General features: G+C 45.7%; 1 protein-coding gene across 2 annotated transcripts; it reads left to right on the top strand.

Annotated features, from left to right (window-relative positions):
* The first annotated feature begins 7332 nt into the window (after positions 1-7332).
* On the top strand, positions 7333-22204 carry c18h19orf25 (chromosome 18 C19orf25 homolog). 2 transcript variants are annotated; one of them, XM_070859667.1, is made up of 3 exons: positions 7333-7416; positions 13538-13694; positions 21382-22204. In XM_070859667.1, the coding sequence occupies exons 2-3, from the start codon at positions 13559-13561 to the stop codon at positions 21582-21584; spliced, it is 339 nt and encodes a 112-aa protein (XP_070715768.1). In that variant the 5' UTR covers positions 7333-7416; positions 13538-13558; the 3' UTR covers positions 21585-22204. The 2 variants fall into 2 exon arrangements, with proteins under 2 accessions (XP_070715768.1, XP_070715767.1); XM_070859666.1 differs by lacking the exon at positions 7333-7416 and adding an exon at positions 8018-8063.
* The last annotated feature ends 1839 nt before the right edge of the window (positions 22205-24043 follow it).

Here is a 24043-nt window from a genome sequence, read left to right as displayed (position 1 = left end):
GCCGTTGGATCCGATTTTTTTCCTCCGGAGTCCTGCCACTGGAGCCTGGGAGGTGCGTTCGGGTCGTCCCAGCTGGATCATCTTCACGCAGTCGTGCTGAGCGGTCTGTGCCTCGGGTGCTGTGCTGGCCTGCTCTCTGGTGCCGGATCCAACCTCAGGTGGGGGTTTGTTTCGCTTCTGAGCATGGGGGACGTCAATCGCTGGAAGGATGAAATCTTCCCAGCTCCAATGGATCTTCTCCATCCACCTTCTTCCAAGTAGCATTGGTCCATCACCTGCAACAATCCAGAGGTAACTTGTGCACTGCGCCATCATGGAGTACCTTTACATCCGTACTACCAACGACTGGGATAAGTTCATTGGTGTAGGTGCGCAGCTTTGCCTGAACCGGGACCAACTTGGGTCATTCAGCCTGATTGTCCCATAGCCTCTCAAAGGCTTCTTGATTCATTACTGACTGGCTTGCCCCCCATGTCCACTTCCATGAAGACTGGAATGCCATTTATCTCGACTTCGATCCTCAACGGAGAACATTCGGTGGTGCAGGTAAACATGCTATATACCTCATCGTGGGGCTGAGCTGCCTCTCTGACTATCGCTTCATAATCCGCGTTGGATTTATGGCCATCTGCAGACTCTTCATCAACACAGTGAGTCATATTTCTTTTACACATTCGCTGGAGGTGGCCCTTTGTGCTGCAGCCTCTACATACATAGTCTTTAAAATGGCACTGGTGAGCCCTGTGATTCCCTCCGCAACGCCAGCATGGTGCTACTCGATTAGCCCCCCTCGGCGTTCTCTGAGTTAAGGGGCTGGGGGGGGGGGGGCCTGTTCTCTCTCCCCTGAGAAGATTCATGTTCTACAGTCCAGCCTCTGAAAGGCGCCATTCTGTGCACAGTACTTGCTGGGTTTGAGTCCTGAGGATGAATCACCCGCCTAGAGCAGCAGGTTGAGGTCAAGAATGCTTGACTCACGGAGATGGCATTCTGCAGCGTGACTGTGGTATCCGCAGATAATAACTTATGAAGAAGGCCCTCATGGCCGATTCCGATGACAAAGATATCCCGCAGTACTTCAGTGAGGTCATTGCCGAAATCACATGGTGCCGCCAGCCTCCTGAGGTCTGCAGCATATTTTGTGATCTCCTGGCCTTCGGGCCGTCAGTGTGTATAAAACTGGTGTCTGGCTGTGAGGATGCTCTCTTTGGGCTTGATTTGTTCTTGGATCAGCGTTACAAGCTCCTCGTATGTCTTGGTCATTGTCTTCGCTGGTGCCAACAAGTCCCTGACAAGGCCATAGACAGTGGGCCCACAACTGGTTAGCAGGATAACTCAGCACTTATCAGTTAGTGTGGCCGGATTGTCGCCTGCCAGGTCGTTTGCTGTGAAGAAATGGTCGAGCCTCTCCACAAAGGCTTCCCAAACATCACCATAGGCAAACTGCTGCAACGTACCAAAGTTAGCCATTTTCGCGTGAAGGTCCGTAATCTCATTGCCAATTGTTACGTCTTCAGATGCGCTAATAATGACTCCACGAGACAATGTGTTGTGCTTGAACTGTAGTGACCTTAGTCCATTTAATGTAACTCCAGAGTGAGGATTACACATGGTGACCTGCCTTTTCATCATCATCATCATCGTCATCATAGGTAGTCCCTCGGAATCGAGGAAGACTTGCTTCCACTTCTGAAGTGAGTTCTTTGGTGACTGAACAGTCCAATATGAGAGCCACAGACTCTGTCACAGGTGGGACAGACAGTGGTTGAGGGGAAGGGTAGGTGGGACAGGTTTGCTGCACGCTCCTTCCGCTGCCTGCGCTTAATTTCTGCATGCTCTCGGCGTTGAGACTCGAGGTGCTCAGCGCCCTCTCGGATGCACTTCCTCCACTTAGGGCGGTCTTAGGCCAGGGACTCCCAGGTGTCAGTGGGGATGTTGCACTTTATCAGGGAGGCTTTGAGGGTGTCCTTGTAGTGTTTCTGCTGCCCACCTTTGGCTCGTTTGCCATGAAGGAGCTCCGAGTAGGGCACTTGCTTTGGGAGTCTCGTGTGTGGCATGCGGACTATGTGGCCTGCCCAGCGGAGCTGATCGAGTGTGGTCAGTGCTTCAATGCTGGGGATCTTAGCCTGAGTGAGGACGCTGATGTTGGTGCGCCTGTCCTCCCAGGGGATTTGTAGGATTTTGCGGAAACATCGTTGGTGATAATTCTCTAGCAACTTGATGTGTCTACTGTACATGGTCCATATCTCTGAGCCATACAGAAGGGCAGGTATTACTACAGCCCTGTAGACCATGAGCTTGGTGGCAGTTTGGAGGGCCTATGCTTTCGTACGCCTCAGTAAATACGTCGACTATGTCCTGGAGTGCGGCCTCTGTATGTGCGTATGCGCAGGCCGCGTACTGTAGCTCGACAACCGAGGTTGGGGTGGTCTTGGATCTGGCCTGGAGACGGCTAAGGTTGAACAGGTTCACACTGGTTCTGTAGTTTAGTTCCACTCCAGCGGGGAGCTTGTTGACTGTGAGGTGGAGCATGGCACCATCTTTTATACTAGGCCTGGCACACCTGTACAGGTAACGTACAAGTCTCCCACTGCAGTGCCTCTGGTGGCACACCTTGTAATAGTACAAGCAGTAACCCTGTCGGATACATGACAGAAACAATGCGGGGTTTCTGCTCTGCTGCAGTAAGGCTTTTGTTTAAAGCTTTATTTGCCAGCTAGAACTGTGTTTGAACAGCACCACCGCAATGTTAATAAAAAGAGCATCCAGTTCAGTAGTAAAACATAGGCCACATCATCATCTTAGGCGGTCCCTCGAACGAGGATGTCTTGCTTCCATGAGAGTTCACAGATGTTTCAATGAAGGACCCGATGTTCCAGTCCTGAACTCCAATTGAAGGGGTGGAAGATGCCTGTGCGTGGATTTTTTTAACGTGTGATGACCGTTGCACATCAGCCACCACACGGGCTCGCCCATATAAGAAATAGGAGCAGGAGTTGGCCATTTGGCCCCTCGAGCCTGCTCCGCCATTTAATAAGATCATGGCTCATCTGATCTTGGACTCAACTCCACTTCCCGCCCGCTCCCCATAACCTTTCACTCCCTTATCGTTCAAAAATCTGTCTATCTCCGCCTTAAATATATTCAATGACTCAGCCTCCACAGCTCCCAGGGGCAGAGAATTCCATAGATTTACGACTCTCTGAGAGTAGAAATTCCTCCTCATCTCAGTTCTAAATGGGTGACCCCTTATTCTTAAACTATGTCCCCTACTTCTAGAGTCCCCCACGAGGGGAAACATCCTCTCTGCATCTACCTTGTCGAGCCCCCTTCAGTATCTTACATGTTTCAATAAGATCACCTCTCATTCTTCTAAACTCCAATGAGTATAAGCCCAACCTGCTCAACCTTTCTTCATAAGTCAATCCCTTCATCTCCGGAATCAACCGAGTGAGCATTCTCTGAACTGCCTCCAATGTAAGTATATCCTTGCTTAAATTAGGAGACCAAAACTGTACATAGGGAGGGAAGTGAGGGAGGGAGGAATGTATATAGTACCTTTCATGACCTCAGGATGTCTGAAAGTGCTTGACAGCCAATGTAAGTTTGCGGATGATACTAAAATCGGCTGTGGGGTTGGTAATGAAGAAGAAAGCTGTAGATTGCAGGAAGCTATCAATCAACTGGTCAGGTGGGCAGAACAGTGGCAAATGGAATTTAATCCGGAGAAGTGTGAGGTAATGCATTTGGGGAGGGCTAACAAGGAAAGGGGATACACATTAAATGGTAGGACACTGAGCAGTGTAGAGGAACAAAGGGACCTTGGAGTGCATGTCCACAGATCCCTGAAGGTAGCAGGCCAGGTAGATAAGATGATTAAGAAGGCATATGGAATGCTTGCCTTTATTAGCCGAGGCATAGAATACAAGAGCAGGGGGGTTATGCTTGAACTGTATAAAACACTAGTTAGCCACAGCTGGAGTACTGCGTGCAGTTCTGGTCAGCACATTACAGGAAGGACGTGATTGCACTGGAGAGGGTACAGAGAATATTTACGAAGATGTTGCCGGGAGTGGAAAATTTTAGCTATGAGGAAAGATTAGATAGGCTGGGTTTGTTTTCTTTGGAACCGAGGAGGCTGAGGGGAAATCTCATTGAGGTGTATAAAATTATGAGGGGCCTAGATATAGTGGATAGAAGGGGCCTATTTCCCTTAGCAGAGGGGTCAACAACCAGGGGGCATAAATTTAAAGTAATTGGTAGGAGGTTTAGAGGGGATTTGAGGGGAAGTTTCTTCACCCAGAAGGTGGTGGAGGTCTGGAACTCACTGCCTGAAAGGGTGGTAGAGGCAGAAACCTTCACCACATTTAAAAAATAATTGGATGTGCACTTGAAGTGCCGTAACCTACAGGGCTATGGACCGAGAACTGGAAAGTGGAATTAGGCTGGATAGCTCTTGTTGGCCGGCATGGACGCGATATGGGCCGAAATGGCCTCCTTCCATGCTGTAGATTTCTATGATTCTATGATTCTGTGAACTTTACAAATGTAGTCACTGCTCATACAGTGCCTTGCAAGAACATAAAATGATGTACAGAGGCTGCAAACCTAGGGTAGGGGCAGGAAGGGGGTAAGATTGTGGCTTAAGATCTGGTGTTTTCTGCCAGTTCAGTGAAACCGTCTCCATAACATGGAGGCAAATAAAGCAAAACACAGATTTCTGTTTTAAAACACAGACTTTTTGCAGTTTATGCTTGGAGATCTGCACTGTCTAACCAAAATATAAATATTTGTCAACTGTGTTGTGTATTGAGTTATTGTCATAGCTCTGTGCACTGTGTAGTTATTGACATAGCTGGGTAGTTCAGTGAGGACGTCCTCATTAAATACGTTGTGTGTAGTGGGGCTGTGTTCATTTAGGTTACAATGTGTTGGACAGCTCAAGGGTCCATTCCACTCGAGAAATGGTGCTACATTGGGAAGGTGGGTGCCATCTTTCCTTGGCTGGCTCCGATAAGGGGAGACAGATTTCTGGAGGATGGGAATAATAATTAGGAACAGGCCCACAGATTAATAATTGCAATACAATTACAATTAAGTTTCTAGGGTTGTAAGACCAACTCTGAGTTACCTGTTACTGACACCCTCCTCTCATCCGCATAAAATATGTGTGTAAACGAGTAAACCATTACCTATCCTGTAACTGCAAATTGGAAACTCCAACTGATAGAACTGGTTAATCCTCTGTTTGCTCTGTCAGATATAACGATGGGTGGAGACAACGGTGCTGCCACGTGGCTTTAAATGTTTGGGACGGAAATACCATTTACATAGTGACGTAGAAAGAACTTGTTCAAACCACATTGTTAAATAATTTCTATCTGTTAGGTTTATGAGCTTCGAGATGACCCCTAACTTGTGGTGAAACTACTGACTTTGTCGTAGCGGTTTGGTATAACTGAGTGACTTGCTAGGCCATTTCAGAAGGCAGTTAAGAGTCAACTACATGTATTAAATCGCTCCTCGCTCCTTCCTATCTCTGTAAGCTCCTCCAGCCCCACAACCCTCCGAGAACTCTGTGTTCCTCCAACTCTGGTCTCTTGTCCCTTCGTCCCACCATTGTTGGCCGTGCCTTTAGCCATCTTGTTCCTAAGCTTTGGAATTCCTTCCCTAAACCTCTCTGCCTCCTTAAAACCAAGCTTCCGGTCACCTGTCCTAATGTCTCCTTCTTTGGCTCACTGTCATTTTTTGTCTGATTATGCCCATCCCTAATTGCCCTTGAAAAGGTGAGTCACCTTCTTGAACCACTGCATTCCTTGTGGTGAAACTGCTGACTTTGTCAGAGCAGTTTGGTACAACTGAGTGACTTGCTGGGGCAGAGGTCAGTTAAGAGTCATGGGTCTGAAGTCACATATAGGCCAGACCAAGTAAGGGTGACAGATTTCTTTCCCTAAAGGGGCATTAGTGAACCAGTTGGGTTTTTACAGATATTAACTTTTTATTTCATTAACTGAATTAAAACTGATTTGAACTCACAACTCCAGGTTATTGATTCAGGCCTCTGGATTACTAGTCCAGTAATATAACCACTATGCTGCGTACCCTCTTGTAAAGTGTCTTGGGACATTTTACTATGTTAAAGGCGCTATATAAATAATTCGATAAACTACGAAGTTTGCCCTGTACATAAGAACATAAGAATTTGGAACAGGAGTAGGCCATCTAGCCCCTCGAGCCTGCTCCGCCACTCAACAAGATCATGGCTGATCTGGCCGTGGACTCAGCTCCACTTACCCGCCTGCTCCGCTCTGCTATGGCGACTAATCTTCAAGAAACAAATATTTTTTTTTTAATTGCTTCTTAAATTTACTTTTTGGGAAATGAAACTTTGTTTAAAGGAATGAATTTTCCCCTACATATGCATTCATCAGTTTTATTTTTGATAGCTTGGTGAACTTCTGAGACAATCTCTTAGGCGGACATGAGGAGTGTGTTTATCTTGTCAGGAGTTCGGGAAGACAACGAGTGAGCAACTGGTGAAAATATCCACTGCTGTAGAACATGCTCGTCACAGTTTTTGCGATGCTTATAAAAATACTATTATAATTAGCTAGTCCAAATTGAGGTAAGTGTTCATCCAGAGTGTTGGTTCATACACTGCACTCATCATCATCATCATCGTAGGCAGTCCCTCGAAGCGAGGATGACTTGCTTCCACGCCATAAAGGAACGAGTTCACAGGTGTGTCAATGAAGGTCCTAATATTCCAGATCCCAAACTACATCTTGGAGGGTGGAAGATGCCTGTGCGTGGATTGTTTTAACGTGTGGTGACCGTTGCACACCAGCCACCACACGGGCTTGACAGAGCTAGGTCTTGGTCCAGTGGCAAGGATTAACCAAGACGACCGGAGACCAGCTCTGCTGCACGGACCTAGTGCGCGCACACATTACGCAGTGTGGGCTGCGCCTTCGCCTCTTCTGGGTCCCAGACTCTCAACCTCTCCTTGGCCCCAGTCACTTCCATCTACAAACTCTTTTTTTTTTAAATTCGTAGCCAATCTTTCCAATTCTTTGTCAAATCACAAACGCCAGAGGTCACCTTGCACACATCAAGGATCACTCTGCGCCAATGCTCTTAGCCAAAAGGCCTAGAGCCACTGCACCGTTCCTGGAAGTACTGCAATACCCTTCGCCCCTCCTGCTGTGCCTGCCCGCCCTGCAATCAGCGACCTGGCTTCGCCGCTGCACGCTGCTCCCTCTGATGGCCCCGGCCTGCTGATGGTCCTGCAGGCCGGCACCGCGACAATTGCTGGGCACGCTCTCCCTCTAATGCAGCCTTTCGATCACAGTAAATCCTCTTCAATTCACTAACGTGGCCTTTCAATGGCGGTGCATTGCAGCAAACGGAATGGTGCATGTAAGGGTTTTATGTCTCAAAGTAATGAGTTTATCTGAGAGATGGTTCCAGTTAAGTTTCTCATGACAATAAAGCGGTGTTGTGTTTTTGCAATTTTTAGCGTTTTTTTTCTGCAGAAAAGATTTGGGAATGAGTTATATTGAACTGGCTGTATTTAAATTAAAGTCAGTTCACAGAGTTGTCTGTCCTGAGAAAATATTTATGGCAGAGGCGGAATTTGTAAGAGGAGACAATGGAAAATCAAATAGGCTTGGAAACATTCAATTTTATGAATACGAAAGGTTAACTGTTTCTTTCTCCACAGATGCAGCTGAGTATTTGCAGCATTTTTTATTGATGAAAACAAAACTTTTCAAAGTCTGGCCTTGATAATACTACAGCATGCTACTTGCCTTTGCTCCGATAAATGCCTTATTATCACGAAAACGTGTGCAACGTTGCATTTGAAGTAGATCATCAATTTCCACGCAATATTTGGCATTGTTTAGATTTTGGGTTGCGCAATGAAAAATATATTGTGGAGTGGGGGGGGGGGGGGGCAAGAGACTCGCTTTAAGGAGCGTGTCCGCGGGCCGGGTGATTGACGTGATGACGTGAGCGGCGTTACTAGGCTGGCGTCAGTCGGTGAGCGAGCGGCGGCGGGCGAGGTAGGAGGGGCTGGAGCGCCTGCATCAGGCCAGGCCGAGCCGGCTTTTCTCGCCCACCGGGCCTGGCGTCGGATCGGATTGGATTGGAGCGGGGCCGGGCAGCGGCGTTACTTCCCTAGGGGAGGCCGCAGCGTCTCCACTCGTGGCCTAAAGCCAGCTGCTCGGATCTGGGCCACTTTGTTCCCTATTTTAACTCCCATCTCCGCCCAACACTCCCCTGGAGACACAGCACTGGGTGTCTTTCCTCACCCCCATATTCCACCCCCCCCCCCCACCCCCTGGGTACACAGCACTGGGTATCTCTTCCCCCCCCCCCCTTCCCCACACACACTGCCAGGCCATGAATGGCATGCGGGCTATTCAACTACAGGGTGCCTCGCAGTTGAGGAAAGGGCACCGAGTGACCCAGGTTCGAGCAGCTCGCTTTCGGGCAAGCGCGCTCAGAGCGCCGTGACGCACCGGGCTAGGGACCAGGAGCTGGAAAGTGGGATTTGTCCGGATGGCTCTTTTCCAGCTGGCGAGCACACGATGGGCTGAATGGCCTCCTCCTGTGCCAGGGATCTCAATGATCCTGCCTTCTTGGCCCGTTGCCTGCCCGCACGTCAGTGTTTTCTGGCAGGTGTCACTGGATGGCCAGCAGGAGTGTGAGCCCTTGCTGTTATTCTCACTGCCCCTCCACCCCCTGCCCACTTGTGCCCTTACTGTTACCTTGGCTGAGATTGGCTCAGTGGGTAGCATCTGCACCTATGAGTCAAAAGGTGGTGGGTTCAAGGCCCACTCCAGGGACTTGAGCACAAAAATCTAGGTTGACACTCCAGCGCAGTGCTGAGTGCGTGCTGTACTGTCGAAGGTGCCATTTTTTGCATGAGACGTTAAACCGAGGCCCCTCTCAGGTGGATGTAACAGATCCCATGGCACTATTTTGAAGAAGAGCAGGGGAGTTATCCCCAGTGGCCTGGCCAGTCCTTTACAAAGTCGGTGGAGCACAGCTAAATTGCATATGCCGACTCAACCGCGACAAGACAAGATTGAACCTTCTGGTCTGTATGGCTCAGTAAGAATTGGGGAGGAATAGGGAAAGTCGCTCGGTTCAACTCGTGTTAATGTTGTACTCTGTGACATGCATCAAGGTGCGTGGGTTGAGTTTTATCTGTTGGAGAAATATTCTCTGATTTTGTACATTTGGTAGGCATGAGGGATTAGGACGACTGCTCGTGTGGAAGATGGTCATGAACACAGACTGGTTAGGCCAAATGCTGTGTTTCCGTGTTGTAATTCTGTGTAGTATTAGCAACTAGAGGGAAATTGGGACATTTCTTCACACACAGGATTGTAATGATCTGGAACCCAATACCTGAAAGTGTGGTGGCATCAGATTTCATGGTAACTTTCAAAAGGCAATTGGACATGTGCTTGAAGAGGACTAATTAGCAGGGTTATTGGGCAAAAGCTGGGGTGTGGGAATAACTGAATACGTGGCTTGAGGCGTGGTGCAGAAGGGAGGGATTCAAATTCCTGGGACATTGGAACCGGTTCTGGGGGAGGTGGGACCAGTACAAACCGGACGGTCTGCACCTGAGCAGGACCGGAACCAATGTCCTAGGGGGAGTGTTTGCTAGTGCTGTTGGGGAGGGGTTAAACTGAAATGGCAGGGGGATGGGAACCTATGCAGGGAGACAGAGGGAAGTAGAATGGGGGCAGAAGCAAAAGATAGAAAGAAGAAAAGTAAAAGTGGAGGGCAGAGAAACCCAAAGCACAAAACAAAAAGGGCCACATTACAGCAAAATTATAAAGGGGTAAAGTGTGTTAAAAAGACAAGCCTAAAGGCTGTGTGGCTCACTGCGAGAAGTATTCGGAATAAGGTGGATGAATTAACTGCGCAGATAGCAGTTAATGGAAATGATGTAATTGGCATCACGGAGACATGGCTCCAGGGTGACCAAGGCTGGGAACTCAACATCCAGGGGTATTCAACATTGAGGAAGGATAGACAGAAAGGTGGGGTGGCGTTGCTGGTTAAAGAGGAAATTAATGCAATAGTAAGGAAGGACATTAGCCTGGATGATGTGGAATCGGTATGGGTGGAGCTGCGGAATACCAAAGGGCAGAAAACGCTAGTGGGAGTTGTGTATCGACCACCAAATAGTAGTAGTGAGGTTGGGGACAGCATCAAACAAGAAATAAGGGATGTGTGCAATAAAGGTACAGCAGTTATCATGGGTGACTTTAATCTACATATAGATTGGGCTAACCAAACTGGCAGCAATGCGGCGGAGGAGGATTTCCTGGAGTGTATCAGGGATGATTTTCTAGACCAATATGTCGAGGAACCAACTAGCGGGCTGGCCATCCTAGACTGGGTGATGTGTAATGAGAAAGGACTAATTAGCAATCTTGTTGTGTGAGGTCCCTTGGGGAAGAGTGACCATAATATGTTAGAATTCTTTATTAAGATGGAGAGTAACGCAGTTAATTCAGAGACTAGGGTCCTGAACTTAAGGAAAGGTAACTTCGATGATATGAGATGTGAATTGGCTAGAATAGACTGGCGAGTGATACTTAAAGGGTTGCCGGTGGATAGGCAATGGCAAACATTTAACGATCACATGGATGAACTTCAACAATTGTACATCCCTGTCTGGAGTAAAAATAAAACGGGGAAGGTGGCTCAACCGTGGCTAGCAAGGGAAATTAAGGATAGTATTAAATCCAAGGAAGAGGCATACACATTGGCCAGAAAAAGCAGCAAACCTGAGGACTGGGAGAATTTTATAATACAGCAGAGGAGGACAAAGGGTTTAATTAGGAGGTGGGGAAATAGAGTACGAGAGGAAGCTTGCTGGGAATGTAAAAACTGACTGCAAAAGCTTCTATAGATATGTGAAGAGAAAAAGATTAGTGAAAACAAACGTAGGTCCCTTGCAGTCAGATTCAGGTGAATTTATAATGGGGAACAAAGAAATGGCAGACCAGTTAAACAAGTACTTTAGTTCTGTCTTCACGAAGGAAGACACAAATAACCTTCCGGAAATACTAGGGGATCGAAGGTCTAGTGAGAAGGAGGAACTGAAGGAAATCCTTATTAGGTGGGAAATTGATGGGATTGAAGACCGATAAATCCCCGGGACCTGATAGTCTGCATCCCAGAGTACTTAAGGAAGTAGCCCTAGAAATAGTGGATACATTGGTGATCATTTTCCCACAGTCTATCGACTCTGGATCGGTTCCTATGGACTCGAGGGTAGCTAATGTAACACCACTTTTTAAAAAGGGGGGGGAGAGAGAAAATGGGTAATTATAGACCGGTTAGCCTGACATCAGTAGTGGGGAAAATGTTGGAATCAATTATTAAAGATGAAATAGCAGCGCATTTGGAAAGCAGTGACAGGATCGGTCCAAGTCAGCATGGATTTATGAAAGGGAAATCATACTTGACAAATCTTCTGGAATTTTTTGAGGATGTAACTGGTAGAGTGGACAAGAGAGAACCAGTGAATGTGGTGTATTTAGACTTTCAAAAGGCTTTTGACAAGGTCCCACACAAAAGATTGGTGTGCAAAATTAAAGCACATGGTATTGGGGGTAATGTACTGACATGGATAGAGAACTAGTTGGCAGACAGGATGCAGATTGGCAGACAGGATGCAGAGAGTCGGGATAAATGGGTCCTTTTCAGAATGGCATGCAGTGACTAGTGGAGTGACGCAGGGCTCAGTGCTGGGACCCCAGCTATTTACAATATATATTAATGATTTGGATGAGGAAATTGAGTGTAATAGCTGCAAGTTTGCAGATGATACTAAGTTGGGTGGCGGTGTGAGCTGTGTGGAGCACGTTAAAAGGCTGCAGGGTGACTTGGACAGGTTAGGTGAGTAGGCAAATGAGTGGCAGATGCGGTATAATGTGAATAAATGTGAGGTTATCCACTTTGGTGGCAAAAACACGATGGCAGAATATTATCTGAATGGTGGCAAATTAGGGAAAGGGGAGGTGCAACGAGACCTGGGTGTCATGGTACATCAGTCATTGAAAGTTGGCATGTAGGTACAGCAGGTGGTGAAGAAGGCAAATGGTATGTTGGCCTTCATAGCTAGGGGATTTGAGTATAGGAGCAGGGAGGTCTTACTGCAGTTGTACAGGACCTTGGTGAGACCTCACCTGGAATTTTGTGTTCAGTTTTGGTCTCCTAATCTGAGGAAGGACGTTCTTGCTATTGAGGGAGTGCAGCGAAGGTTCACCAGACTGATTCCCGGGATGGCTGGACTGACACATGAGGAGAGACTGGATCGACTGGGCCTGTATTCACTGGAGTTTAGAAGGATGAGAGGGGATCTCATAGAAACATATAAAATTCTGACTGGACTGGACAGGTTAGATGCAGGAAGAATGTTTCCGATGTTGGGGAAGTCCAGAACCAGGGGACACAGTCTAAGGATAAGGGGTAAGCCATTTAGGACGGAGATGAGAAGAAACTTCTTCACTCACAGAGTTGTTAACCTGTGGAATTCCCTACTGCAGTGAGTTGTTGATGCCAGTTCATTGGATATATTCAAGAGAGAGTTAGATATGGCCCTTACGGCTAAAGGGATCAAGGGGTATGGAGAGAAAACAGGAAAGGGGTACTGAGGTGAATGATCAGCCATGATCTTATTGAATGGTGGTGCAGGCTCGAAGGGCCAAATGGCCTACTCCTGCACCTATTTTCTATGTTTCTAACTTGTGCAACTCTTTCCAAGAGCCGGCATGGGCACGACGGGCCGAATAGCCGCCTTCTATAGTGTAAGATTCTATGATTCTATTTCAACACTTTAAAATGCAGCTCCATAATTTTGTAGAGAATTGTTGTGCATCTTCTGTAGTTTAAGAAGTCGGTTACCTTGCTGTGCAAATCAGGGTTTTTCCAGAGGCCCTCAACGTTATCTGCCAGCTTACTCGATGTCTGAATTTTTCCTAATTTTACTTTTGTTGTTGCATGCCAATAGAATACTTTCTGTGACAGCAGCATAGATTTTCCTTTTAGGTAGCTAATTGCCTTTTGAAAATTATGAAGTTGACCCTTGGCAGTGTGACAACGTATGTAGGAATACCCTATACAGAAAAGGTTGAAAACCCTATTTCGAGAGATGCCTGTGTTCCTAAGGCAGTGAGGGACATGAGTTAACATTCTTAATAACGTACAAGCAAACTGCTGGATTAGTGATTTATAATTTGGACAATTCGGCCTTTTCACAGATTGGGTCACGCTGACTTTTTTTAGTATTTTGCTGTCCAGTTGAGCAGGACCGGTAGAAATATTCCTAATGTACAGAAGTTTCACTGTGTGCAATGTTGTATTTATGAGAGCTGGGGAGAAGGGGGTGGAGAGACGCATGTTGGCATAAAACAGGTCAGAGTGCACTATTCTCTTTGACAAAAGATGTGCGTGTGCTACAATAGCTGATGCATTGCTATTTGTGTCCTTTTTTTAATGTAAGATTCACACATGAGGGCGTGGTATGACATCGAAAAACAAGAAGCGGGTCATTCTGCCGACTCGACCCCAGCCTCCCACTATAGAGCAGATTCTGGAAGATGTCAGAAGTGCGAGACTGTCTGATCCCGTTTTCGTTTCGTTAGCCGAAGGCAGTGAGGGTATCGTATTTTATTCTTGCAAATTGCTAGTTGCTTTACTCTTTCCTATTTCTGAGCATGTTTTATATTTTCTAATCATCAGTTTTCTTGTCTTAATTGAATTTTTAAATCAAACTCTGATCTTCTATTGACATAGCCAATTTTTAGAAATAAATATACAATTATTACTGTAAAGGGGCCATTTCACGAGACTTCACTGCCACTGTGACACTTGAGCAGGGGCCAGAGAAAGGGTTATGACAGAATATCCTGAAATTGCCCCCCCCCCCCACCCCGGGTCGTTTAACTGGTTAACCCCAGTAACTAATACTGAGTCAGAATGCCGTGGGTTTGAGTTCCACTCCGGAGGCGTAAGCACAAAATTTGGGCTGACACTCCAGTGCAGTGCTGAGGGAGTGTTGCATTGTTGGAGGTGCTGTCTTTTGGATGAGGCGTCAAACCGAGGCACCATCTGCTCTCTCGGGTGGCATAAAAGATCCCATGGCACTATTTCAAAGAAGAACAGAGGAGTTTCCCCTGGTGTCCTAGCCAATATTTATCCCTCAACTACCAAAACAGGTAATCTGATCATTATCTGGTTGCTCTTTGTGGGAGCTTGGTCGGTGCAAATTGGCTGTCGTGTTTCCCAATATTATAATGACTATACTTCAAACTTACATCATTGGCTGTAAAGCGCTTTGAGACGTCCTGAAGTCATGAAATGCGTTATATAAATGGAAGTTCTTTAATGTTGGAAAAGTATGTGTGGGAGCATTTGCTTTCTTCCAAAGTTAAAAATATTGAAATCTCCAGTGGACTGTCTGAATTCGACTTTGTCCTGAGCTTCAACTTTGCAGTTGCTTCTGTGGCCTCACATCAGTCATTTAAGAGAGCTCTGGAGTCCGATCAGTCGTTTAACGCAGATTATCTGTTTTAGGACTTCGCACTTGAAATCAACTTGTATTGGTACGTGTGGCAGTATAACTGCTCCCTCCCACCCATGTGACATGGCAGTGCAGTGAACCCATCCAATGCATTAAACTCTCATGCTTTACTCATGCAAAATGAATTGCAGGTTCCCTATTAGCTTGGTGTGTAATTGCACATTCTACTGCTTTCAAGGAAAAATAGCTCCTGCTTCTGGGGAATTTCCACTTTGGTTACCGGCCTCATCCACTTTTATTTTTACTAAAATAAAAAGCAAAACCAAATGTTTAAGAAGTCTGCGCATTCGCACTCGCGGTAGGGATGGGGTTCGACATTACTGTGCAATTACCAGGAAATGTGCTTTGTGTGGAAGTCAAGAGCCAGGATAAATGGGTCATTTTCAGGTTGGCAAACTAACTAGCGGGCTGACACAGGGATCAGTGTTGGGGTCTCAACTATTTACAATCTATATTAATGACTTGGATGAAGGGACCGAGTGTAATGTAGCCAAATTTGCAGATGATACATAGAAACATAGAAACATAGAAAATAGGTGCAGGAGTAGGCCATTCGGCCCTTCTAGCCTGCACCGCCATTCAATGAGTTCATGGCTGAACATTCAACTTCAGTACCCCATTCCTGCTTTCTCGCCATACCCCTTGATCCCCCTAGCAGTAAGGACCTCATCTAACTCCTTTTTGAATATATTTAGTGAATTGGCCTCAACAACTTTCTGTGGTAGAGAATTCCACAGGTTCACCACTCTCTGGGTGAAGAAGTTCCTCCGCATCTCGGTCCTAAATGGCTTACCCCTTATCCTTAGACTGTGACCCCTGGTTCTGGACTTCCCCAACATTGGGAACATTCTTCCTGCATCTAACCTGTCTAACCCCGTCAGAATTTTATATGTTTCTATGAGGTCCCCTCTCATTCTTCTGAACTCCAGTGAATACAAGCCCAGTTGATCCAGTCTTTCTTGATAGGTCAGTCCCGCCATCCTGGGAATCAGTCTGGTGAACCTTCGCTGCACTCCCTCAATAGCAAGAATGTCCTTCCTCAGGTTAGGAGACCAAAACTGTACACAATACTCCAGGTGTGGCCTCACCAAGGCCCTGTACAACTGTAGCAACACCTCCCTGCCCCTGTACTCAAATCCCCTCGCTATGAAGGCCAACATGCCATTTGCTTTCTTAACCGCCTGCTGCACCTGCATGCCAACCTTCAATGACTGATGTGCCATGACACCCAGGTCTCTTTGCACCTCCCCTTTTCCTAATCTGTCACCATTCAGATAATAGTCTGTCTCTCTGTTTTTACCACCAAAGTGGATAACCTCACATTTATCCACATTATACTTCATCTGCCATGCATTTGCCCACTCACCTAACCTATCCAAGTCGCTCTGCAGCCTCACAGCATCCTCCTCGCAGCTCACACTGCCACCCAACTTAGTGTCATCCGCAAATTTGGAGATACTACATTTAATCCCCTCATCTAAATCATTAATGTACAGTGTAAACAGCTGGGGCCCCAGCACAGAACCTTGCGGTACCCCACTAGTCACTGCCTGCCATTCTGAAAAGTACCCATTTACTCCTACTCTTTGCTTCCTGTCTGACAACCAGTTCTCAATCCATGTCAGTACACTACCCCCAATCCCATGTGCTCTAACTTTGCACATCAATCTCTTGTGTGGGACCTTGTCGAACGCCTTCTGAAAGTCCAAATATACCACATCAACTGGTTCTCCCTTATCCACTCTACTGGAAACATCCTCAAAAAATTCCAGAAGATTTGTCAAGCATGATTTCCCTTTCACAAATCCATGCTGGCTTGGACCTATCATGTCACCTCTTTCCAAATGCACTGCTATGACATCCTTAATAATTGATTCCATCATTTTACCCACTACCGATGTCAGGCTGACCGGTCTATAATTCCCTGTTTTCTCTCTCCCTCCTTTTTTAAAAAGTGGGGTTACATTGGCTACCCTCCACTCCATAGGAACTGATCCAGAGTCAATGGAATGTTGGAAAATGACTGTCAACGCATCCACTATTTCCAAGGCCACCTCCTTAAGTACTCTGGGATGCAGTCCATCAGGCCCTGGGGATTTATCGGCCTTCAATCCCATCAATTTCCCCAACACAATTTCCCGGCTAATAAGGATTTCCCTCAGTTCCTCCTCCTTACTAGACCCCCCGACCCCTTTTATAACCGGAAGGTTGTTCGTGTCCTCCTTCGTGAATACCGAACCAAAGTACTTGTTCAATTGGTCCGCCATTTCTTTGTTCCCCGTTATGACTTCCCCTGATTCTGACTGCAGGGGACCTACGTTTGTCTTTACTAACCTTTTTCTCTTTACATATCTATAGAAACTTTTGCAATCCGTCTTAATGTTCCCTGCAAGCTTCTTCTCATACTCCATTTTCCCTGCCCTAATCAAACCCTTTGTCCTCCTCTGCTGAGTTCTAAATTTCTCCCAGTCCCCAGGTTCGCTGCTATTTCTGGCCAATTTGTATGCCACTTCCTTGGCTTTAATACTATCCCTGATTTCCCTTGATAGCCACGGTTGAGCCACCTTCCCTTTTTTATTTCTATGCCAGACAGGAATGTACAATTGTTGTAGTTCATCCATGCGGTCTCTAAATGTCTGCCATTGCCCATCCACAGTCAACCCCTTAAGTATCATTCGCCAATCCATCTCAGCCAATTCACGCCTCATACCTTCAAAGTTAGCCTTCTTTAAGTTCTGGACCATGGTCTCTGAATTAACTGTTTCATTCTCCATCCTAATGCAGAATTCCACCATATTATGGTCACTCTTCCCCAAGGGGCCTCGCACAACGAGATTGCTAATTAATCCTTTCTCATTACATAACACCCAGTCTAAGATGGCCTCCCCCCTAGTTGGTTCCTCGACATATTGGTCTAAAAAACCATCCCTTATGCACTCCAGAAAATCCTCCTCCACCGTATTGCTTCCAGTTTGGTTAGCCCAATCTATGTGCATATTAAAGTCACCCATTATAACTGCTGCACCTTTATTGCACGCACCCCTAATTTCCTGTTTGATGCCCTCCCCAACATCACTACTACTGTTTGGAGGTCTGTACACAACTCCCACTAACGTTTTTTGCCCTTTGGTGTTCTGCAGCTCTACCCATATAGATTCCACATCATCCAAGCTAATGTCCTTCCTAACTATTGCCTTAATCTCCTCCTTAACCAGCAATGCTACCCCACCTCCTTTTCCTTTTATTCTATCCTTCCTGAATGTTGAATACCCCTGGATGTTGAGTTCCCAGCCCTGCTCATCCTGGAGCCACGTCTCCGTAATCCCAATCACATCATATTTGTTAACATCTATTTGCACAGTTAATTCATCCACCTTATTGCGGATACTCCTTGCATTAAGACACAAAGCCTTTAGGCTTGTTTTTTTAACACCCTCTGTCCTTTTAGAATTTTGCTGTACAATGGCCCTTTTTGTTCTTTGCCTTGGGTTTCTCTGCCCTCCACTTTTCCTCATCTCCTTTCTGTCTTTTGTTTTTGCCTCCTTTTTGTTTCCCTCTATCTCCCTGCATTGGTTCCCATCCCCCTGCCATATTAGTTTAACTCCTCCCCAACAGCACTAGCAAACACTCCCCCGAGGACATTGGTTCCGATTCTGCCCAGGTGCAGACCGTCCGGATTGTACTGGTCCCACCTCCCCCAGAACCGGTTCCAATGCCCCAGGAATTTGAATCCCTCCCTGCTGCACCATTGCTCAAGCCACGTATTCATCTGAGCTATCCTGCGATTCCTCCTCTGACTAGCACGTGGCACTGGTAGCAATCCCGAGATTACTACTTTTGAGGTCCTACTTTTTAATTTAGCTCCTAGCTCCTTAAATTCATTTCGTAGGAACTCATCCCTTTTTTTACCTATGTCATTGGTACCAACGTGCACCACGACAACTGGCTGTTCTCCCTCCCTTTTTAGAATGTCCTGCACCCGCTCCGAGACATCCTTGACCCTTGCACCAGGGAGGCAACATACCACCCTGGAGTCTCGGTTGCGGCCGCAGAAACGCCTATCTATTCCCCTTACAATTGAATCCCCTATCACTATCGCTCGCCCACTCTACAAAGATAGGTGGGAAAGCAAGTTGTGAAGAGGACCAAAATAATCTGCAAAGGGATATCGACAGGTTAAGTGAGTGGACAAAAATTTGACAGATGGAGTATAATGTGGGAAAATGTGAGGTTATCCACTTTGGTAGGAAGAATAAAAAAACATTATTATTTAAATGGAGAGAGACTACAAAATGCTGCGGTACACAGTGACCAGGGGGTCCTTATCATGAAGCACAAAGTTAGCAGCAGGTACAGCAAGTAATTAGGGAGGCAAATGGAATGTTGGCCTTTATTGCAAGGGAGATGGAGTATAAAAGTGGGGAAGTCTTGTTACAACTGTACAGGGCATTGGTGAGATCACTCTGTACAGTTTTGGTCTCATTTAAGGAGGGATATACTTGCTTTGGAGGCAGTTCAGAGAAGTTTCATGAGGTTGATTTCTGAGATGAAAGGGTTGTCTTATGAGAAACGATTGAGCAGGTTGGGCCTATACTCATTGGAGTTTAGTAGAGGTGATCTTATTGAAACGTATCAGATTCTGAGGGGGCTGGACAGGGTAGATGCAGAGGAAATATTTTCCCTCATGGGGGAATCTAGAACTAGGGGGCATAGTTTCAGAATAAGGGGTCGACCATTTAAAACCGAGATGAGGAGGACTTTCTTCTCTTGAGGGTTGTGAATTCTCTACCCCAGAGAACTGGAGGCTGGGTCATTGAATATATTTAAGACGGAGATAGACAGATTTTTGAACGATAGGGGAATAAAGGGTTATGGGGAGCGGGCAGAGAAGTGGAGCTGAGTCCATGATCAGATCAGCCATGATCTTATTGAATGTCGGAGCAGGCTTGAGGGCCAAATGGCCCATTCCTGCTCCTATTTCATATGTTCTTATGAATCAGGAAGTTGCTTGTATATTTCTGGCTCCAAGTAGGAAATGGCATGAAATGATGTCTTTTTTGTTCTCTTTTTAAAGTATTTTTAGCACTTTCACATGTCACAGATGTACTCAACATTTTTATATGAATAGAAGATAGATACCTGGATTTACATTATCTAAGTCATTTAACAACAACTTGTATTTATACAGTGCCTTTAACATAGTGAAACATCGCAAGGCACGTCACAGCAGTATTGAGACAAAGAATTTGACACCGAGCCACATAAGAAGAAATTAGGGCAGATGTCCAAAAGCTTGGTCAAAGAAGTCGGTTTTAAGGAGCGTCTTGAAGGAGGAAAGAGAGATAGAGAGGCGGAGAAGTTTAAGCAGGGAATTCCAGAGCTTGGGGCCTAGGCAACTGAAGGCACGGCCACCAATGGTTGAGCGATTATAATCAGAGATGCTCCAGAGGGCAGAATTAGTGGAGTGCAGATATCTCGCGGCGGGGGGGGGGTCGTAGGGCTGGAGGAAATTACAGAGATAGCGAGGCGTTGCTTAACCGGAAGCCAATGTAGGTCAGCGAGCACAGGGTTATGGGTGAGCAGGATTTGGTGCAAATTTAATTTTTTCTATGCTTAAGTGAAGTCAATCCTTGATGTCTTCTGTAGAGATTGAGATTTTTAAAAAACTTTTCCTCATAGGTCATCCACTTTGCACTTGGAATAATTCATTTTGCCCTTCCCTGTAATGTTTGCCAATGCTTGTACATCCTTTTTTGTAGCATGGCGGCTGGAACTGAACACAGTAGTTCGAGTGTGGTGTGATCAGTGCATTGTAGAGCCTCAGTGAAAACTCAGTAGAATTATGTTCCTCTTTTCGAGCTGCATTGCCAAAAGTGTTTTGAATAGCCCCACCATATTGTCCACATATTGGCGACATCCGCTATTATTCTCGGGTCTCTTTCTGATTCAACCTGTGCTAATTCTGTTCCATTAATTTTGTGCTTAAATTGCACACTTTTATCCCTGTGCAACACTTTGGATTTGTCAGTATTAAACTTCATGTGTCCGTCTAAATAATTGACCCAAGTCTTTAGTTGCTTTCAATTTTACTGCTCTCCCCATTTTATAACCACTGCAAATTTAACATTAAAAAAGGAATTAATTATTTTAAAACACTGTTACAGTATGATTTCTGTATAATGGTAAGGGGAGATTAGTTCTGCTGTTCTTGCATTGTAGGATCTTGAACTTGTGGATTATCTAGCTTTGACTCAACTTCCCTTTTATTCAAAGTTCTGTAGTGTGACTACGTGGTCTTAAAAACAATGTGGTGCTAACTAAACAAAAATGCATCTGAAGTTAACCCTCACTTCTCTCTTTGTTGAAATGGGTGCTAAGCACTCTCCCTACACAATAATTACATTTTCCATTTGTGAAAAATGTTCCCTTATTTTCGGGTCTTCCTGTCATTAGCCACCAATGGAGAGGATGGCCTAAATGTCCTGCTCCTTGTCCTCCTGTCAGTCTAGGTCTGGAGCTGAACAGGCCTAGCTACCTTTGTGAGGAAGGACCCAGTGGAGCTTTGCCAGTAGTTTTCTGCCCTCTGATGATCTAGCCGAGATTGGGAACGTAAGGAATTCACCACCTGTCTTTTGGAACTCGGAATAATTGGACAATGTGTTTTTGAAGCAGATGCTGTTTTATGAAATGAAACATAGACGTTGGGTCAGATACTCACTTTTAACTATAAGGATGAAATAACTTTTTAAAAATGCTTTTTTCAGAGTTTCTGGCTCCAGTGAGAGCAGAGATGTCGATGCCAGATGTGGAATCCCAGTACCAGCAAAGCAGAGCCTATGTTGAACTGAACAGACGTTTACAAGAGGAGCTTAGTGAGTTGGCGGCACGATGTGAGGAGTTGAAGAAAGCAGGGGAACAGCTTGACCTAAGTATTTCTGAAATTAAAGATAAGAATTTTCAAAACTAAGCTAATTATAAAGAATAGTTGTCGAGTTAGGATTGTATTCTAACTGATGGCAATTAAGAAAACAGCAGCTTCTGTTCGACCTCTTTCGAAGTTTGAGTATGACTATTCACTCTGGTGTTGCGAAACGGATGAAGAGGTGGCCTTATATATTTCTAAGATACTGGATCAACATGGCTATAATGGATTTGTGGAGCACCGGGACCAAGTGGCTGGGGCACTGAAGGTAACAGAAGTAACCAAAGTTATCCAGCAAAGTAGAATCACTATCATCATCTTGTCCCAAAGCTCCCTGGACAGTGCCTGGTGTCGTAGAGTCTCTGAGTGGAATTTGCAGCATTACATCGAGAACAGAAGCAAAGTCTTCCCAGTGTATGTTAATATGGTGGAAGATCAAATTCCACTAGTTTTACGACACATTAGTGGGCTTCATTACGAGTCCAGATACTTTATTGAAAAATTGTTGCATAGCTTGAATCCAAGAAATAAATCAGTCTGTAAAGCCAGATTGCGCAAATGAAAGATCATGGGGAATAAGGCAAATATCATTGGAGTATGTCCGAAGTGGCAACTGTTGTTACCTATGACTTTCATCTAGGATTAATAAATGGTACTCTTTCAAATTTGTGCTTTGTTGCCTTAAACAAATTGCATTGCGAGGCTAAGTGAACACCAGTGATGAAACCAAATTAAGGTTACTGGTACAAATTTCAGACCGCCACTAGATATTCCCTCAAGTTCAGCAACATTGGTCGATCTCTTATTCCTTTCAATCAAAAGTTTATCTTTACTGCTCAATATCTAATAGTATGATGGCATAACCTGGAGGCTGTAACAATTCATCTTTTGCTATATATACTAGATACTGTAATCTCTCACATGCTGGCAATCATGCATCTCCAATCTTGAGAGGCAGGCTGATACTTAAATGTGACAAGGCCAAATATAAATCAACATATATTTTATTTTACAACTAAAACTTGGGTTTATATAGTGCCTTTTAATATAGACACTGTCCCCCAACGCCTCAGAGAATTAAGGACAAAATGGTCACTGACGAAGGAGCTATGATGGGGAACCAAAGGCTCTGTCAAATAGGTGGGTTTTAAGGAGGCGAGAGAGGCAGAATGGCACAAAGGTTTAGGGAAGGAATTCTGGAGCACCTGGTTTAGATGGCAGCCCATGGTGGGTGAAGGGAGAGGAGGGTGAGGGGGAATGCACAAGAGGTCAGACAAACAGTTCAGGAGATGGTTGTCGATTTGAAGCAGGTTATTGAAATAGGGAAAAGTCAGGCCATGAACACATTTATACACAAGGCTGATCATTTTGAATTTGAGACGTTGGGACCCAATGTAGGTTTGTGTAGACAGGGTGATGGGTAAGCCGGACTTGGTGGCAGATAGCTGAAGTTTAGAAAGGGTGGAGAATGGGAGGGCAGCTCGGAGAGTGTTGGAATAGACAAGTGGAGTAGTCAGCGGCTTGGATGAAGGTTTCAGCAGCAGATGGCTGAGTTAGGGCTGAGTCGGGCGATGTTACGGAGGAGGAAGTAGGTGTCCTTCTGATGGAGAGGACATGGGATTGAAACTCCACTCCAGTCGAATAGAACGACGAGGCTGCCGACAGTCTGCTTCAGCCTGAAGCAGTAGCCAGGAGAAACTAGGGTACGAACTTTGTGGCGGGGCCAAAGACAGATGGTTTGGACTGCCCAGTGTTCAGCTGGAGGAAATTGCAGCATATCCAAGACTGGATAGAGGTCAGAAATGAAGTTTGACAAAACAAGAACATAAGAAATAGGAGCAGGAGTAAGCCATTTGGCCCCTTGAGCCTGCTCCGCCATTTAATAAGATCATGGCTGATCTGATCATGGAATCCGCTCCACTTCCCTGCCCGCTCCCTATAACCCTTTATTCCCTTATCGCTCAAATATTTGCCTATCTCCGCCTTAAATATATTCAATGACCCAGCCTCCACAGCTCTCTGGAGCAGAGAATTCCACAGATTTACAACCCTCTGAGAAGAAATTGCTGCTACTCTCAGTTTTAAATGGGCGGCCCCTTATTCTGAGAATATGTCCCCTAGTTCTAGATTCCCCTGTGAGTGGAAATATCCTCTCTGGATCCACCTTGTCGAGCCCCCTCATTATCTTACATATTTCAATAAGAAAGAGCACCTCTCCCAGGTAGTAGAGGCCAAACCTACTCAACCTATTTTCATAAGTCAACCCCCTCATTTCCAGAATCAACCTAGTGAACCTTCTCTGAACAGCCTCCAATGCAAGTATATCGTTTCTTAAATAAGGAGACCAAAACTGTACGCAGTACTCGAGGTGTGGCCTCACCAATACCCTGTACAGTTGTAGCAGGACTTCTCTGCTTTTAATACTCCATTCCCCTTGCAATAAAGGCCAACATTCCATTTGCCTTTCTGATTACTTGCTGTACCTGCATACTAACTTTTTGTGT

This window comes from Pristiophorus japonicus, chromosome 18 (genome assembly GCF_044704955.1).
Source record: "Pristiophorus japonicus isolate sPriJap1 chromosome 18, sPriJap1.hap1, whole genome shotgun sequence".
Classification (NCBI taxonomy): domain Eukaryota; kingdom Metazoa; phylum Chordata; class Chondrichthyes; family Pristiophoridae; genus Pristiophorus; species Pristiophorus japonicus.
Note: the sequence above shows the minus strand (reverse complement) of the source record. Positions and strands in the feature narration are given on the sequence as shown.